Below are 20,340 nucleotides of genomic sequence, written 5' to 3'. Positions count from 1 at the left end.
ACCAAGCAGCAACTATGTCTCCTGGGAGATGCGGGGCAACGGCAGCTGGCATACGAACTGGGCTTTCGATATGCTGAGAAGCCAAAAAACGAGTAGCCGCCGCCGGTTGGGCCGGCGGCGACACCCTCAGACCTGACTCCACAGATCTTCGCCCTTATACCAAGCTTGTTGTTTATAACCCCACCGACCCAACAATAAAGCGCGAAGTTTCCTTCCTCCTTGATACAGGGGCCCAAGTTAATGTTATAACTTCATCAACGCCACATACAAAAACCACGAAGACCATCATGGTACAAGGGCTAAATGCCACAGCGACTACTGCGAAAGTAAAGTTCTGGGTGGTCGACCATCGTAAAGCACTCGAAGCAGTGATAGGGGGCATCAACATCCTGGGAATCCCCGGAATCAAGACGCTTCAACTGAAGGAACAAATATTGCAAGCCCTCCCACTCTCTATAACTGAGCCCAACCGCCACCGACCGACACTCTGCAACACATCCATATGGCGCTACAAACCAATTCCAACCAAGGATCCCCTGAAGGGGGCATTAATGGATCTCCTCCGATGTCTCGAACAACAGGGGTGCATCCAACCGGTTACAGCCAGCACTCGCCTTTCACCAGGATGGGGAATCGGAAAACCAGGGAAACCCAACGAACTCCAACTGGTAGTAGACTATCGCGAGGCCAACAAGCAGTGTCAACCACTCATGCAACCTAATCCTTCTACGCTACCACAGTGCCTGTATGAGATGGCACAATTTCAAAAGGGCTCGTGGGTTGGGACAACCCTGGATCTCAAAGATATGTTTTTCTCCATCCCAATCAATGATGTCGAAGGAATACTAAACATATGTATCAATGGCACCATGTACAGGTGGACAGTTTGCCTGCAGGGATACCAGAATGCACCAGCGCTGGCCACGGGTGCCATGAACCGAGTTTCGTGCCTCCTACATTTTACCCAGCCAAGTCGAGTTAAAAATTTGGAGCTATGTCGACGACCTCGCCATTATGGGCCACACCCAACAATCAGTTGTGGAGGTTACTAATAACCTAGTCACTCATCTCAGCAAAAAGGGGTGGACGGTCAACCTAACAAAGTCTAAACTGCAGCCCATAGCCGACATTACGTTCCTAGGTACCAGGTTCGTTGGGGAAACGAGGTTTGGCGTGACCCATGGGAGCCCAGACACCAGCCCATTAGAGGGATCGTTACCGACAGACAAAAAACGGCTCCAACAATTGCTCAGATATCTAAATTGGTACTGACATCATATCACCCCAACCCATCTGCCAGTACTCGCAAAGCTTCAACGCCAAATCCGTAATAAGTCCCAAAGATTCACGCCATGGACCGAAAGGGACAGAAGAGACCTTCACAAGCTCCTCACAGCTATTAAGACGATGCCACTTCACGCATTTGACTTTACCAACTCGATAACGGTAACTTTAGGATACACGACCAGCCACATATGGGCCACCGCCCATAATTCTCAGGGCGAGTTAACATATACCTCCCACCGAACCCTTCAAGCAGCCCAACACCGATATGGGACTGTCAGAAAAATTCTAATGGCAGGACAACTCATAGAGTTGTTGTCTCAAGGGCACGGGATGCTCTGGGCACCCGGCGCTACCCTCCTACCCTTACTGAGCGCCGAAAGGCCAGATCCGCAGTTCCAAGGAGAACCATCTACCTGGAACACGTTAGTGCTCAACCATCATTACCATTGGAACTGCTGGAAGTGCGAAGATCTAACGCCTAGCCCAGACACTGCAGAAAGCGTCCCACCTATCCTTTACGGAACAACATCCCCCGCCTGGATGGCATCCAACGGCACAACTCGGGACGACGGGGGCTACGGATTCTATTGTAAGCCCTGCCACGAGGCAAAACTTTATGTGGGACACAGCTCAGCTCAACAGAATGAACTGTTAGGGTTCAAGGAGGTAATACAGCGTTGCCTCCAGCACCACGACGGAACGCTCCCCACTCCTGTAATTGCAATTGACTCCCAATACATTTACAAAATTGTTACTGGTACGGGGGCGCCAACACAAAACTTAGACGTCTGGCAGGACATTTTCGACATGCTGTCCACTTTCACTGTCCTCCCACTAATTAAACACACCAAGTCTCACAGGCCCGAAACCGACCCAGTACACGAGATCATCGACAAACTCCTGGAAGACACCTTTCGTACAGATGTTGTCTTAGCTGTCGAAGAAGCTAAACAAAGGGGTGGAATAGACCCGTTTCTGGCCTGGCTCCATGATCATTGGGGACACCCCGGGCCAAGAGCTTGCCATACCCGTTGGCGGTCAGCTACGAACAGTCGTACCTCCTACGGGTCGAGAACCGACTGGGAACGAATAGCCCGGGCATGTGAACCCTGTACCAAAGAGAAGTGCCACCAAATGAAATACCAGATCGGAGCATTAGACCCACTCCAATTTGCGCCAGGGAAGGTCTGGCAAGTAGACCTGCTGGGGCCCCTACCCAGCGCAAAACCACCGAACAAGGGACTCGTTATTGTCGATCTTGGTACCAGGCAACTTCAAGTAATCCTGTTGCGGAACAGCCATGCCACGGCAGTGATGTCGGCACTAACAGCAGCATTCGCCACTTGGCAACCTCCCAACGGGATCCAGTCAGACGGGGGCCCACCTTTCAACTCTATTGCGCTCGACAAATTTGCACGCCTTCACAACGTCGCTTGGCATTTACACCTCCCATACCAGCCCCAATCCAATGGAGTAATAGAAAGGCACATCGGCCTCTACAAGGAACGATTGCGCTTAAAGGGAGGTGGAACCTACAAAAATTGGACGAAAATAAACTATGACGTTCTCATCTCACTCAACGCGGACAAAACCCTATGGGATAGGTCCACCCCTCAACAACCAGAACCGTGGCACCCGAAATTCGTGCCGGATGAGCTCATATGGATCACCATCCCACATCCGCGTCAATCACATTCACGAGTATACCAAGGAAGAATCATCCATGCGGAACTGTATCCAAACACCTATACCGTGTGCTTTGAGGAAGACGGAAAGCAGCAACAAATTCTTGCCCACTATAACTGGTTATCCTGCCGCTCACAACTCCACACAGACACTGTAACATAAACAGATTTACTGCTCTAAAAATTTTTCTTCACAGGTCCGAGACCCGAGACACGCGATAGCAACAGACCCAGGTAAAGGAAAAAGTGCCACCGCAGATACAGAAGTCCGATGTGTGACGTCACCATGACACCTGGCAACACCTTCGTACTCGGACTTTTCTTGACTAACCTAATCCCATTAGCTTTTCCATTAGATGTAGGAGACCCCTCACACCCCAATACTGTTTTAACTCTCCTGTCATTCTGGGCCGATGCTATAGATGACCACACAAGTCAGAACGGCCTTACTGCTTGCCTACGCCCTCCCCTCTCCGCCACCGATCCTATTTTTACTCCCTACCTAACACCTCTAAATGTCACCGGTTGGTTCGGGGCCAGGTCCAAAGAGTCGTCCACCTCAATTAACATAACCATACGCAAGCCGTGGATGACCACCATCTACAAATGGCCGACAAATCTCACTTTTACCCACGTTAACACAACCAAGAATAACTGCATGAGTGAATCCACTATCCATGTAACTTCCAGAAAACCCGGAAGTGGATACGGAGTTTCAGTAGAAATTCCAACCCCATGCTCCGCAATCCCATGGGGAATTAACCCCCAAGGAGTAGAGTGGTCCAGGCCAGATAACTCTCTGACCTGGGACCCACGGACTGTAACTCCCCCCTGGTACCTCACAATCCCACCCTGTGCTAAGTGCACGCCAGCTAGCGCCTCCGGAATCACCCGTTCACCACTTTTAAAGCCCACACCTATAGTCACTTGGAATGTATCCTTAGCCGTCAACATATCCAGTAATCAGACCTGGTATTCGTTTTATTACCCCATTTTGCGCGCAGCATTAATGAGTTCTGCCTGTCATGGCGTGGACCTCAAAGTTGGTAAACCCGAATGGGCCAGGGAAGCCTCTAATTTATCGGGTGACTGCGCACAGTTATCTACTCCCGCTCCCTTGGGAATGTTATGGGCTTGCTCAGACGGCCGGTTGTATACGACCCTCCCAGCCACGCTTTCGGGAGTACAATGCTTCTTGACCACTATATCTCTCTGTCCCCCTTTGTATGCTAAAACCTCAAGGCCTCCTAGTCCAACATTGCTCCGTCGTCACAAGCGAGAGCCAGTTTGGAGTTCCCTCTCTTCGGAGGAAAGAGTTAACCAATTCTTTAATTGGGGACTAGAAGGCTCCTTTGCCTGGGGAATATTACCGATAGGCAAGGCCCGAGTAGCTTTCGCGCAACTCGCCGAACAAGTAGAATCGCTTGCTAACCATACCGCCAAAAGCCTAAATTTACTCAGTCAGCAGCTACAAGCAACGTCTCATATGACTATGCAAAAGTGCCTTGCCCTAGACGCAATGCTCCTCCAGCAGGGAGGCCTATGCCAATATCTTAATCTATCCCGCGATCTCTGCTGTATTAGCATTCCAAATGTCTCAATACCCTTAAATAATCAAATTGAGGCGATTCGAAAAATTGCCACCGACACAAACCAAATCTCAGGTATTGGAGGAGGATGGCTATCTAACCTCTTCAATTGGTTTGGCTGGGACACATCCTCATGGCTTTTACACCTTCTAACCCCCCTTATTACCTTGTTAATGTCTCTTGTGTGTATTGGTATCTGTGTATGTGTTGGTTGTTGTTTTATACAATACCTTAAAAACAAACTTATTTCTCTGTCAGCTTTTGTACATACCCGCTTGCCATATGAACCTCCCAAACAAGACGATGACGACCTAACCGGCTTATAAGCAAAATAGTTCCAACTGTGCCATCGGCAAGGGGGCATGTCAGAACCTAGTAACTGAATGCCTCTGGCACAGTGGAAAGTTCCAGCACAGCAGAAACCCCACCCTTGTCCAACGGTCACCTGTGTGTGTGTGTTCCAATCGTCCATGCACCCATTGGCCGACCTCTAAATTATGCCCACTTGGCAGATAGTGATTGGCTTGTTAGCCATATAAAGGCAAAAACAGTTTCCGCCCTCGTTGGAGAACTCCGCACGCATCGTGGAGTAAACTTGGCGGATTGATCACCCACCAATGACTCCCCGTCACCGACCTTCCTGACGTACCCTCTTCCTTGCATGCTCGATAAGCCGTTACGGAACGTCTCGTCTCGTTTTGAAGAACCTGTCTCATTTCAAAAAATTCTCGTTAAGGTTGTAACCTCAACTTAAGTCAGTCTTCTTCCTACACTGCACACATCTGCGGCGTAAGTAAACAATCTATTTTTACCAATACGCGTCTGTGCCTAATTCCACTCCATTCGCAAAAGTACCCACCTGGCGCTCTGGGCTACTGGCCATAGCCCGGCAAGCGAGTCGGCAACAACAGCTGTCACAAGGCTGCAGCTGCCACTGGCTTTGCTGAGTGTGAGCAGGGGACCTCCCCAACCCACAAGTGCTTAGAGTGCAGCACCTGAGGTGCATCAGGTAGCTCCACCTAGGGTTTGGTTTAATTCACAGTAGGAACACTAAATGAAACATGGGGATAACAGGGGGAAAATGTTTGCTCTGTGTGATGCAGGAGGTAAGAGGAAGTTCCCATAAATGCCCCATCTGGTCTTAACATCTATGGAAATCCAATTCAGGCTTTTCCCCCAGACCTGGCTCATCTCCAGGGACTGCTCAGCCCACCCCCTCAGTCCTCTTGCTCTGCAGAACCCCCTCAAGCTCAGAGCTGTGAGTCAGGTCAGGAGCAAACTTCAACACTGAGGCAGCAGCACACATGCAACTTTTCTCACCAGCCCCATCATTACCTACAAACCAGAGTTTTGTCCACAGTCAGTAGGCACATTTAGTACAAGTAATTCCCACTCTTGCTAGCTTTGCCTGAGCTGCTTTTGGAGAGCAGGGTACAGAACTACACTGACTGTAAGGAACCCCTCCATGTGCTGCAGAGAAATCAAGAAGTCACCTGCTGTTATGACATGAAAGAACTAGCCCAAGGCTCTACACTGTTTGGGACACCGCAGGGTGCAGCCCCTGCACATCCCAGAGCGTAGAGTCTGCAGCTTTCCTGAAACTAGTATACGAGATGCTAGACAGAGGGCATGCTTCTTGGGGCTGTTTAAGGTCAAGGGATAATCCAGTGGTAAGCATTTACCTGTGTCCCTCCCTATAAATACTTATTGCATAAGCTTGAAATCATCTATCTGTTCAGGACTCTAACACTGTCTTTTATTTCAGGTCATATATGCACAGCACCACAACTGCACCCCAAGGGGCATTGCTTACCTTTGGTTAAAGAGTGAATTCCAAGCTTCACTTGTGAGAAATTCCCACTTCCTATTTCCCCTCGGACTCGGTAGAAGCCAATCCTCTTCCCCAGAGTTAACTCTTTCACCACTTTTTCATTCTGGGTCATATCCTGGGTTAGTTTCTCGAATGGGGTCAGTCTGTGCTGTTTGCCCTCTTCGTCTTCCCCATAGCTCTCAGCCCGTACCAAGTCCTCCATGCTGTCCTCCCGGTTCCACCTGGCATAACGCTGTTTTCCCAGACCACCTCCATTCATATATCCTGTTGTCATAGTCCACAGAATAATCAACTTCCCATTTGGTTCAACAGGATGCTCCAATAGAAGGTTTAGGTAAAATACTTCTGTACAGAAATACAATGTTGGGCATAATGCTTTGATAATCTGAACAAAAAAAAAAGAAAATATTGAAGGTCACAGGATCAGTTTAGGGATGATTTAGGAACCAAACCTGCATTTATTTGCATTTCTGCTCTGTCCAAAAATCAGAAATACAATTAAAAAGTCAGTTACGTCCAACTCCAGTTAGCAAGATCTTTAAGGGTAAAAAAAGCCTTCACAATCAAAGTGGAAAACCATGCATGTACAAAAATGAGCTGTTCCTCTTCTCTGGAGCACAAACAAATGCCGTACAGCTGACACTTGAAATTTCAGGCTTTAGTTTGCTGCCCTGGAAATGACTTTGATAGGTACAGGTCACACCAGCAGGTCAGCAGCTTTGAAGAAGTCGAAAGGCTTTCAGATCAGTGCGGACTGCTGACCTTCCGTGGGAGCGAAGCAGCCCTTGGATCTTGGTTCAGGTCCCAGCCTGAAAGTTGGATTTTCTTTTGATTCATTCATTAGGCAAAGTTTTCACTGAGGTTCGAAAATGCCCGACCTTGCAGCCCTGCAGTAAAAGTGCTTGCTGCTGCATTCTTTTGTTTCCATTGCTGGCCTGATGCAAACAAGCGATGCTGTAGGATGCTGGGTGAAGCATAATCTGTGCATCAGCAAAAGAAAGGCTGTGCCTCAGTATCACTCCAGTCACATGGAAGGATAGCACAGGATTAATTTGCTGCAATGTCACTTTAACCCTCCTTTATTTAGATGAGCCTTCTTTAAATCTTTGAGCCTTCTCGAAATTTTGCCACGCGTGTGGATATGCTAAACAGAGAAATGAAGAAAGTCATTATAACATTTCCACAGCAGCAGTGGGTTTCATTGAGCTACAATATTCCACTGATAGTTTCCCAATTTGGTTTTAATTCCGGGTCTTTGGCTCTAGAACACATGCAAATTATAGGTTGTACTTGCAAACAATCGTGTAAGTTGATAGTAATGCATCTTCTTTCCTCTACCTGCATGCTGATATGATTCCTTCTCATGCAAGGTCATCAGTCACTGTTAATCACAGGTATACCTTGCAGTACCAGTCTGCATCCTGAAGGCACAGAAGCGGGCTGCACCTCAGTTCCCTCACTCCAGCTCAGGAAATGGAGCAGTAGCTATACACAGTTCATAGATTCATAGATGTTAGGGTCGGAAGGGACCTCAATAGATCATCGAGACCGACCCCCTGCATAGGCAGAAAAGAGGGCTGGGTTCACATGACCCCAGCTAGATGCCTATCTAACCTCCTCTTGCAGACCCCCGGGGTAGGGGAGAGCACCACCTCCCTTGGGAACCCATTCCAGACTTTGGCCACTCTAACTGTGAAGAAGTTCTTCCTAATGTCCAGTCTAAATCTGCTCTCTGCTAGCTTGTGGCCAGTTAATTGTTCCTATCTGTTAGTTTGATGCTATCACCTTCAGCATGTTGCCTCTGTCTGTGAAGGCAGTCTCCATGACTCAAGACTAACCTCAGGCAGGTAAGAGTCACCAGAAGTGCCACATTTAACGGGGGGGGGTGGGGAAGGGGACTCTCACTCATCGTAGATATATAGCAAGATGGAACTGGTAGTCTAGAAGAAAGTTGCCTCCATTAAGAGGGTGCAGTGGAGAAACAGAAGGAGCCATGAAAGGACAATGAAAAGGGATTTGGGTACTACTTCATCACCAGGGACCTGGATACCATAGAAAGTATTAATGCAAGGCACTGATATGGTTAAACTCTTCTTGCCATTCAGTCTTCCAGGCTAGGGACAGAAGTTACACAAACTGGTTTAAGTGATCAGAAACTGGTTTAAACCTGTAACGGAACAGGAGTTCAGTGCACATAAACCAGTTTCAAAATCACCAAAACCGGTTTGAGATAAACCTGGAATATAGTATCAAACTTAACTACCTGAGGTCAAACTGATTTATGGAACTTCTGTCCCAGACCTCAGCCGGTGTCACACTGCCCTGGGGACCCCCAGACTCTTTCTGGTGGGGGGCTGCGCTGCTGCAGACTGAGCAGGGGCAGCAGTGGCAGTAGGACTAGGGAGGGCTCAGGGGGCTACGGCCACCCAAAAATTTGGGTTCGCCCCAACAGCTACCCCTCTGAGTCCTGCTGCCGCCACTTGACCTGTGCAGGCTGTGGCAGCTATGCCCACTCTGCTCCCCCCCGCAGCGCAGCCCCTGCACGGGGTAGAGACTTGCACTCCCTGGGACACCATGACAGTCGCTCCCCCCTCACTGCCCCAGCAGCAGGAGTGGGGGCATGGCCAGATGCCAGCTAGCATGGCCCCCTGAAGCGAAGGGGGCAGAGAGGAGGTTTATTCCCCCCTCTGTCCCCTCTCCCCCCAGGGAATCCCAGCCGGGGTCTGTCGGCTGGGTGTGAGCAGCAGAGGTGGCAGCCAGGGCTGTCAGTCCCTGGCTGTGGTCCCCCGAGGAGAGGGAGGGGGAATAAACCCCCTCCCTGGCCCTTTTGCCTTCAGGGGCCATGCTAGCCAGCATCTGGCCACCACCCCAGCCCTGCCGCTGCAGCAGCCGGGGTGTGGGGGGGAGCAGGGAGGGGGAACTCTGTCATGGGCTGCTGAGCCCTGTCAGACAGACCCCAGCTTGGGTCTGTGCCAGTAGGACAGAGGACATGGGGAATTAAACCCCTGTCTCCATTCATTTCACACTGCTGCCGGAGCTGGCCAATGCCCCCTGCTGCTCAAGTGGCAAGGGCGGGAGTGGGAAATGCCTGGCAAGGGCTGCTTCCCCCTTCTTCCTCCAGACACACTCCAGCTGGGGTCCCTGCAGGCCAGTGTGGGGGTTTAAACCCCTCCCCACTCAGACTCAGCCTGTTGGAGCCTGGCCATGTGGCCCACGCTCCAGCACAGCTTCCCTACAGCTGGGGGCTCGCACCCCCCTGGCTTCTAGCTTGAGCCACTGCAAGCATGTGGCTGCATTTCTGGAATCAAAAGTGAGAGTGTCTGTTCACTTGCAAATTGGTTCAATCTATGCAGGTTAACCTAACCTGGAAAGACTGAATAAATTCAGGCTCAGGTTTTTTGAATGTCTGTACTTAGCCCCAGATAGGCAGAAGCTCAGGTGCTGGGCAGCGCTTCCAAGAGGTATGTTCAGCTTCCTGCACTGACACCGACATGCTGCGAGATGCTGGGCACCACTCTGTGCCTCGTATTTAGAAATAAATGATGCCTGTGAGGCAGAGACTAACAGGACAGTCTCATCGCCCGTTCCCTTTTCAGCTGAGGGATTCAGACACAGGCTCCCTGCATGACTGTGGTCAAGTTACCCCACTACACCAAGATGCCTGAGCTCGCTGTCTGAAAACTGGAGTAACAAAACCATCCTGTCTGTCTACCTCTTCAAGGTAGGGACTGTCTCTTAGCTATTGTACATACACTTAGTGCGATCCTCCAGGCACCACTGGAGGACAAACAATAGACAAACAATAGACAATATATAGTAGCACGGTTAGAGAATGTGTCTCATGACATTTCTTTTGTCCTTAGTGGTCCAGGATTTTTATTTTAATGTTGTGTTTCTTTTAATTTTTTCTAGAACATAAATTGCAGTGTTCAGCCCCACTGCCACTAAAATAGACTATTTTCATAGTTGTCCTGGGATGAATATAATAAATAAGCTACAGAGCAAAATAGCTCTCATAGCAACATGTGATCAGCACTCACTGGAAACAGACAAACACCAAGAGAAATCTGTGGAGCAAACACAAAGAGAGCATTGTTTGCAAGTTAGCCCCAGTACCATTTAAATACATTTTACATTTGGTTCTTTGGATCTAACTAGAAACAAAACTCTGGGAGGTGCTGAGCTCCTGCAGCAATGAGTGATTCAAGTCCTGTTATCCTCAGTGTGCCAAAACTCTTGATCAAGTTCATCAGTTTTTTACTTGAATAAAATCTTAGTAAGGTCTTCAGGATCCAGCCCACTGACTTTAAAAGGGAGCAGCTGGTGGCAATCAGTTGTTCTCAGCACCTCTCAGCTGAAGGAGAACTTGCCATTCTGCAGAGCCGACAAACTAAGACCCTACATTCTCCATTTGTTCTCTTTTAATCCTGCCTAGGAACAGCAGGGCCTGATACAGAACTGGACTAAGTCTCAAGAGCTGGGTAGTATTCCTATTTGATGTTGGGCAAAAGTCAGCGTGGTAAACTTGGACCTCATCTGATGACCAGCTTCCCCATCCAGAAAATGAAGATTACTGAGGCAGGTAAGTATTGTTGAGAGCTGCATGTTTATGGCTGAAAATTACTACATAAGTGTTTCCAGTAACTCTACTAAAGCCCTTATTATATCACAGCAGCACAGCTACTAGTCATGGCCAGATTCTGGCTCTCCTGCCTGGGAGCAAAAAAGTGGTGAGGGGGCACTGAAAGCCCCTTCTCCCTTGTGCCCTTCACAGCACAAGAGGTGACAGGCTAGCACAACCAGAGATGTTGCAGGCCACAAAAAGATATGGCTGAATGGTGGGATGGGGTGGGGCAACGCTGGGGCCCAGCAGCCTGCCCTGAACCAATTCTTGGGTGGAAGCTGATGCTGATTGATAGCACAGGTTGCATCTTTAGGGCCTGCTCCCTTTAAAAGCAGTATGTATTGAGCCCTCAGTAGAGTCATTAAACCAATTACAAGACACTGTCCACCAGCCTCCAAGCACTACTGTGGAACTATCTGCTACTTGAGGCTACCAAAATAAAGTTCTGCATTGTTGTCAAAGTCAGCTTTATTTGCAGCGGAACCAGAAATGTAGAAAGAGGTGCGCTATTATAATGGCAAAGAAAATCTTGGTTTATTCAGTGCACTATGTGAAACAGTAAGCCAAGGCTACCCATACTAATGGCCCACACAGAGGCTGCTCAACAGCCCATCTTTTGCAAGAATTACCCATGCCCTTTTAATCAGTTATCTATACAATAGGACTGAAGAAAATCCTCCAGACGCAGGGCTAGGCCGTGGCAAGGAAAATCCAGCATAGAATCATACAATCCATCCTTGTATAAGTATTGCTCCGGGCAAAGAAGCCAGCTAAAGCAGGGTATGCAAAGGCTTGGAATCATAGCGACAAAAGCATCATGGCTATAAGCATGCCTTCACCAGTTCTCTTTTTCACACAGATAAAATATTTGCCACACCCAGTCCATTCAGAATTTGCTCCTACATAATCTTGTGGGAGCCCAAGGTTCCCAATATTTGTGGGAGCCCTGTTTTTAGAGCACAGATTAAACTAATATTTTCCCAACTTGCTTAGAACTCACTGGCTCTGCAATTTCCTGGCTTTTATCCCACTGGCTAGGTTTCCCCAGTTTTTTAAGATGAACTGTTTTAGTGATACAGGAGCTAGCAGCACATATAACATCTATTTATGGTCTCTGTTCTCTTACTTGTTAACCTAAATCATGAAAAATGTATGACATGTCACCCTGAAGGGCACTTTACAGATGTCTATAACAATAAATAATAAGAATAAATCAGAGAGGCTGAGGAATTGACAGTTTCTTGGTCTGGAAATACATGTCGTGAAGGGTAATTTATATTATTATTTATTATTATTTATTATTATATTAAATTATTATTAATTTACTTGGCCTTTTGGTGACCTGCAACACTTGGTCAATTGCTGCCTAATATAAATCTTTGCAAAATATACTAGAGACCAGGACCATGAGTAAGACAGAAAGAACAGAGATGTTACATTTGAGGAAACTATCCGAGCAAAGGTGGCCTTTGCTGTTAGTACCTTACTTTGCTATTTAAAAATGTTCACAATCAGCGCTGCACAAGTTCAACCCTAACTGATCATTCACTCTCTTTCATCTACAAGAGATGGTGGATATTGCAGCCTATGGTGTAAATGGTTTGCAGCTTCTCAAGTGACTGAGTACTCCAGTCTGAGATTTGCATGATGTGTGGCAGTGGTTGCAACTGTGTGTGTCATGATTGGGTGGTTCGGGAGCTGCTCGCTTCCTGTAGACTCTTCTCTTCAAGCGGCTGGAGCCAATTCCTGTCATAGTGTTCAATGCCCTGGTGGAGACGGTGACACCACTTGTTCGGATTGCTTGCCAAGGCTTCCCAGTGGTCAGGAACAATTCCAAATGCCTTCACATCTCGCTTGCGCCTGTCTTTGCAGTGGAACTTGGGACGTCTTGTTGTTCTTGTTCCCTCCAATAGTTGCTCGTATAGCATATCCTTGGGAATACATCCATCTTCCAATCCGCTCAGGTGGCCTAGCCAGTGCAGTTGTCTCTGAGTAGGGCTGTCACAATTGGTAAATTTGCCCTTTGAAGAACCTCTGCATTTATAACTTTATCTTGCTATTTGATGTTGACTATACAACATAAACAACGCATGTGGAAGCTGTTTTAACCTTTTTTCTTGATGTGCATAAGTTGTTCATGTTTCCCCACATACATGAGTGCTGAACATGCAAGCTTTGTACACTAGCATTTTGGTCTCGATGGTAAGCTTTGAGTTATTCCATGCTCTTTTAATTAACCTGCTGCAGGTGGTGGCAGCCCTAAAAGGTGCTCAGTATCTTCAGCTCCCACTCACCATACTGAAACCTGGGACCTCAGATCTAACCTATCATTACAGACTTGGGAAATACATTAGAATGAAAGGAGAAAACCAAGAGAAAGAAAACCAGATGCCTCTACTTGAGCTCCTATATCCCTACATTGATATGTCAGTAAAAATGGCCTGATTTGAAGGAGTGCAAACTGGGTCACTTTTCTTTAGGTTTTCTAAGCCCTGTGTAGGCACCTATATTCAGGCACCCTCCTAGTGTTAATATTTTGGAAACTGCACTGTATCTCTCAGCATGTGAAGCGTCTATTGTATAATGACAATGGAACAGCTGCTGAACAGGATTTTTTCCAACAATAAACATGGAAGAACACAAGATGGTCTTGTACAGACAAGTCTTTGGTGCAGCTGAGATCTTTAGGAGGAGGTCTCTAGGGACTGTTGCCCCTTCTGATGCTAAATTTATACCACCTTCCAGCCTTTGGAGATGAAAAAAGTCCAGAGAGCAAGTGATTAGATCCATTCATCTGATCCCTCCCAAATGCTGCACAAGTTATCCCAGTATTTACTGTGTAATGTTGTAATGGGACTGAACTCAACTAGTAGAGTGCTGGATGAGTTTACTGACAAAACATTGGTTCTATTCATTCAGCACATGTGATTTAGATAATCCTAGAAAATACTGATAACTGGGTTTATGCATCATTTTAGAAGGTCGACCTTCTATCAAGGGTAAGAACACCAGCAGACATAATAGGCCTTAACCCCTGTAGCACAAATCTTGTGGGAGCATCAAAAAGCTCTCTTGTACAGTCCTACAGTAGGCTGTTCAGAAAAAGGGGAAGGGCAAGGTATTTAAAACTTCCCCAGTTCTGCTCCTTCACTTGTGTCACATTGATTCACTGCATGACTGAAGCAACCACATGAACCTTCTGTTGCTGAAGGTTTGCCATTAGACTTTGCTCAGTACCTTAAATGCCCTTAAATCCAAAAAATGCCCTTGAGGTATTATTTCTGCAAGCACTAGAAAGCACTTATGGACCAATTGGAAAGCTCCAAAAGAAACATCCCCCATGTAAGTTATGAAACTTGGAGGCGGATGGTTTGGTGGGCAATTAAAAAAATGGCAATACACAATCACAGTCTGTGAAGTCAGATTGTTTTACATTCCCAACCCCAATAGGAGAAAATATTTACACTGTTCTAAGCAAACTGTGACTAGCGTCCAGAAATAACTAAACTAACCTCACTTGCAAAGCTCCACATTACCAGCTTAATTCTGTCCTCAAATTATTATTGTTTATTTAGTGCAGAGTTATCACTCTGTAAAATTACTGTTTGCTGAGACAGAAAAAATTTCCATTTTTTTTAACCATATGAATTCAAAAATAAAACACACCCAATACCCTTGTGGTTCTCCATGCAAGGATCATCTGTGCATACAGCAGACATGCCTAATGCAGACAAGGACAACTGCATATAACCTTTTAAAAACATAAAACCACCCTATACTTGTACTAAAGGCATGTCCTGACAAAAGGAAATGAGAAAATTAATTAAGCTACTGAATGGGGAGGCAGCGTATTCCTTGACCACACTGTCTAGTAGCATTTACTCTCTGGTATTATCAAATTTTACATGTTTTAAATTCTGACAGGGACTCATCTGTCAGATTTACATGAACAAATATGCAGTGAGGAACCGTATCATACCAGTAATTTTTAAGCAGTGTTCTTCACTCTGCATAATAGAGGACCTAGAAGAATGGAAGCTTTGATCTCTTGCGGTGGCCTGTAGGTGCAAATAATGACCAACACCACTGTAAATCTACAGATCGCTGCAGGTGAATTGTGAGAGTCAAAGTCTGTTAAGTTCTTAATTTGCACATGCAGCTCACATCTATACACTGAGGCACAGGAGAACCCTCAACCCAATATGCTTATCCCGTAACTAAAAATTACTACTTAAATAAAGGACTACCCAGATATATATCAAGGTTTGTTTGGCTGTTTCTTTTCTTGGAGCCACCATATGGCTGGGAGAGATGTTAGATATGCTTTCTAGCATAAAATGGAAAGAATAATTACAATTTAGTCAAAAAGTTGAAGGAATTTTTTTTCTTATTTTTCTTAATCAGTGTTTAAGGCTCTGTTTTCAGTGAGTGAAGTCTTTCATTAACCATTTCAACAATATTTTTGGATAAAAATGTTACTTCAGATATTAAAAAAAAAGCTTGAAATTTTTCCAATCTTTTCCCCTTAAAAAGCTCATCTTGTCATAAAAATACAAATAACCACTTTGGCTAAAACATGTTGCCCTGTCCTACCTTGTAGAAGATGTTCATTCTGGTTTACACTGAGATGCTGTTTAAAATGAGTGTTAATTGGTTTATGTCATGTTAACAAACCCTTCAGCAAGATGTGGTCTAAGAATTCGCCACCTTGGGGCCTTATGGAGCACAGTGCAGGGACATAAACAGAGCCATTTGTACTGGTAGTTATCTATCTGTACAAACACTGATTTCACATTTTTTCCATTTCTGGAGACTTTTCACAGTTTGCTTAGAACAGTATAAATATATTCTCCTATTGGGGTTGGGAATGTAAAACAATCTGACTTCACAAACTGTGATTGTGTATTGCCATTTTTTTTAATGCCCGTCAAACCACCTGCCTCCAAGTTTCATAACATAAATGGGGGATGTTTCTTTTGGAGCTCTCCAATTGGTCCATAATTGTTTTTTGGTGCTTGCAGAAATAATACTTCAAGGGCATTTTTTGGATTTAAGGGCATTTAAGGTACTGAGCAAAGTCTAATGGCAAACCTTCAGCAACAGAAGGTTCATGTGGTTGCTTCAGTCATGCAGTGAATCAATGTGCCATGGAGCACGAAGCTTCTACAGGTGGTCAAGGTGTCAACATACCTTGTAGGAAGCGGACTGCGGTGCAGCAGAGAAATGCCTGAGCTAGCTTTAAACCCAGTAGCTCAGGTAGGGAGCAGTCTAGCCACAGCATCAAGGAACTTGATGTGGGTTCATTTGCCATGACAAGAGGTCATTTCTGTGACATCAGTGATTCACTGGGTGCAGAGGACCAGCAAAAGTCCCATGTATAAGACCTTAAGGGCTTAAGGGCTTAAGTGATGACTAGATCATATTTTGCCTACCAGCACAGAGTCTGAATTTCATCCAGAATAAGTACAGTCAATGAAAGACCTGGAGAAGGTAATTTTGCCTTGCAGAGTTCTTTGCTATTTCAGGATAAAAATAAAAATGTAGCCTGAAAACTAATAAAAAATCAAAGAAAAAAGTTAACTTTTCAGATTTGTTTTCATCTACTTGCACCCAGCTGTGAAAATACTACCAAAGAAAATGAGCCAGCAGTTGGTAATTTATTTTGTATGACTTCACATAGCAATTACTAAAGCTTCAGTGATATCTCTTTGACAACCTTTTAATCTCAGTTTATTGGTGTGATCTGCTTTAGAGCAGCCTGTAACATTAATCCTGGCTTTCACTGCTGCAGCTCAAGGAAAAGCAACATTGCGATTTGAGAGAAAGGTGCAACTACAACATGGATATTGCTTCATAAATTCAGCATTGGGATCTGCAAACAGACTGGTCCTTTGTGAATACAGTGCAGATGTACAGACTGAGGATCTGAGGATGCCGTAGCAGCCCTAAGGCTGCTACTCCTTTGTGGCCTGTAGGAAGAAGATAACTTCTCCACCTGTCCCACAGAGATTTCAGTGGCAGAGTCTATGTGATCTGTGCACTGGGTGCCAAAATTAGGCTTGACCTGCTGTAATAGAAAAAGAGCTAGATCCTTTTCAACCAACCAGAGCAACCCAACTCACTAAAAATACCAAATCCAATGTAAAGGAGAGTCTGCAGACACTGACTTGCGCTAAAGGAACACAGTGATGGAATATAAGTATTGGATTTTACATGTATTTTAGGGAATTAGGCATCTCTTTGGCTGTTAAATTTGTCCTTTGATAAAGTTGTAATCCTTAATAAAGTTTAAAACTCCGTCAAATCACAGATTTTCCTGATTTAAGCAGCAGCAAATCCTAAATATATGCATGCATGTAATAAAAAAAAAATGATAAGCGCGTTCATTAGTTTACTTACTTCTGACCTGTTCAACAAAAAAATTATCCCTGTATAAAATGGGGAAAGCTAATGACAGATTAGCACAGTACCACCGTAGGTTTGGCTAATCCTTGTGTCCTAGAAATGGAGCCAGCCCAGAGGGTGGCTTCGCTTCTTGGTGGTTATTATGTATTTATTTTTCGTTTAAAGCATGTGTTTACGTATAAAACTGTTTATTAGCATGTAGCTCACTCAGTAGGAATCACTCCTTTCTGCATCCAAAGGAAATATTCAGAAGGGAGCATGGCCCATACATGCACCTCAACAATGCTTGTCTGACATGATCACTTTCTAGAATTTCTGGTAGCCCACATATAGTAGATTAGAGCGGTCATCAGGCTGATCTAGCTTATACACTGGAAAGCAGTCTGACGCAGAGAGACAGCCTTGGATAGAGGGAGAAATAAAGACAACTGTGTGTCATCCCTTCTGAGCTGCACCTTTGGTATGAATACGCATTAATTACTGGGCTGGAAGTTGGTGGCTGTCATGGAACTAATGATTATGACAGAACTATATTCAACAGGACAAACGAGGACAGTTTTAACCAGAAGCACATAGGTATACACATGGTGCTTCAAAAGGGCTAATTTCCCAAAGCTAATGTGTGAAGGCCCCTCTCTGACTTTATCAAAATAATTTGGAAATATGCTTAAATTATTTGCTGGGTTTGGACCACAGTGCTCAGGACCTTCCATGATTCATTCCTTAATAAGATTAATTTGTAGGTCATATGGTAGGAACCTATGTTTTTAGTAGAAGGGCCCAAGTTTAACCCTACCTAACACCACGCCTTTGGTCTGCCTAGTGCAGTGGTTCCCAGCCTTCTTTATACTGTGGACGGGCAAGCTCAAAGAATTTTTGCAGACCACGTATAGAAACAATCTGATTTACATATTTAAATTTGTACCTGGGTGTGGGTTGGGGCACCGAGGGACCCTGCAGGGGAGGGGGCTGCACCGGTGGTGGCCCAGAGGGACCCAGCTGGGGTTGCCCTGGAAGAAGGGGCTCTGCTGCCTTCCGTAGGAGCAAGCAGGGGAGCCGCCTCCCTGCCCTCTGCCCTGGGCATTTCCCTGCCTGCATCACCCCTTTCCCAGCTGCAGGTGGGGCTGGGGATTCCTGCCCAGCTTGGCACAGGCCCCGGTACCTACTGTGCAGGCAGTGCCTCACCAAGCATGGCCATGGTGGCGGGAGTGGGACAGAGCACATAGACAGCTGCTTCCCTCCCAGGGCTGCCCTGCCGCCCAGCTTTAACCCTGGACCTGACTCCTGAGCGGACAGACGGGGGTCCAAGAGGGGGGCTTGTGCCATGACCTGGCAGCCAACCCTTCGCAGCCCAGTGGTTGGGAACCTTTGGCCTAGTGTGTGTGCTGTGCAGCATGACTGAAGTCCCACATTGCCAGGGCCATTAAAACCTACCAGATTTATCCAGGGCAATTTGACTCAGGGGCTCCGTTGTTGGCCAAGACACTTTTCCCATTGACCTTCCATCTAAAGATGAACTTACTAAGGGCTGCCTTCCCCAATAAGGCTGTGCTCAGACTTTTCCTGTTTCCTGGTGAATTTTGATTTCAATAGGATGTAACACATGGCTCTATTTTTAAAAATGACCACTGTCCAGCACTACCTAGCTGTATTGTTCTAAACAATTCAAAAGGCTCTTTGGAAATCTAGTAATAAGGAAACCATTTAGTTTGGAAATAGATGGTGTGACACACCTTGACCCCAGATTCAGTCAGATGTGCCTTTGAGACACACTCCTGGTGTGTTCTCACACCTTCAGGAGTGTCTGTTAGCTCCAGACCCTCCCTGCTGTCTGCTGATTGACCACTGAGAACAGACTGAGGTGCTCCAAGGGTCATCTTCCTGACCTATAGAGCCTCAGCTTTACTCACCTCAACCAGGTTTTGCCAGCTCTTAGCAGAGGAGATTTTGCCAAGTAGAAGAACCACAGCTCTGTCTGGATGCATGCTTAGAAATAATAGATCACACCTTCTAGAAAAGAAGGTTGCCTGTGTAGTAATGCCCACCATTACCACTTTTCTTATTTCTCAGTGAATTTTGGCTGAATATATACCTTATAACTTACTTATTTTACTGAAAATAAGTAATTTATAAAAGATAACAAAATATGTTTCTTATGTTTGCTTTTTTCTATGATACCAGTAACTGTGTACTAAGATACAGACAGAGATAGAAGAATAAATGAACAAAAGGAAATATCAGAACAATAATTTTACCTCACATCTGCATCTTAGCCCTAAGCTCTCTAATGCAGCTCTTACACAGCTCTACAGGTTAGAAAGCAGCTGATGCCTCTGACCTTCCTATCAGGGTTTCCTGCAAACTCCTATTTCACTCAGTCTGAGGCTGACTCCCTGAGCCTGCTGCCAGCCCATGGCTGCTCTGCCCTGGCTCAAACTGCTGTGGTCTAGGGTGCATGTGAAGATGCTGGGAAGAGCTGACCCTAGTGGAGTTTATCACATTACCTTAACAGTACATGTAGATGCACCCAGCCATTACTTTTTTCAGTCATTCGGCTTTGGTCTTCCTCCAGGTGCAAAACTCACTGTTTATGGAGTAACACTTAAATCATCACATTATGCAATCATGAGTCTACTATAACATAAGAAATATATATCTGATACTACGATTCATACAAACATATGAATGATAAGGCTAAACACAGCTTAATGATGCCTATCCATAGTGACCACACATTCAAAATGAGTAAAATGAATTCAAGACAATGTGCGTGACATTCCATAAGAACCACAAAATATTGTGAGTTTGTGACAGGTGAATATGATGGATAGAAACAGATTAATGTTTAAAATTCCTTTAAACACTGTGTGAGCCTTCTAGTGGCCCTTCCCATAATTCAGAACTCACAAGAACCATACC

At 45.8% G+C, this 20,340-nt stretch overlaps 1 protein-coding gene across 1 annotated transcript in view; it reads right to left on the bottom strand.

Annotated features, from left to right (window-relative positions):
* The window catches only part of NIM1K (NIM1 serine/threonine protein kinase), a 60,930-nt gene that overhangs the window by 17,155 nt on the left and 23,435 nt on the right, over positions 1 to 20,340 (bottom strand). Inside the window, exon 2 of the mRNA XM_014521340.2 lies at positions 6,375 to 7,536. Within this exon, the coding sequence (XP_014376826.2) occupies positions 6,375 to 6,666 (292 nt within the window). The 5' untranslated portion in view covers positions 6,667 to 7,536. The remainder of the gene's footprint in view (positions 1 to 6,374; positions 7,537 to 20,340) is intronic.

This window comes from Alligator sinensis, unplaced genomic scaffold (genome assembly GCF_000455745.1).
Source record: "Alligator sinensis unplaced genomic scaffold, ASM45574v1 scaffold663_1, whole genome shotgun sequence".
In the NCBI taxonomy this organism is placed as follows: domain Eukaryota; kingdom Metazoa; phylum Chordata; order Crocodylia; family Alligatoridae; genus Alligator; species Alligator sinensis.
The sequence above is the reverse complement of the archived record's forward strand: the minus strand, read 5'-3'. Positions and strand labels throughout refer to the sequence as shown.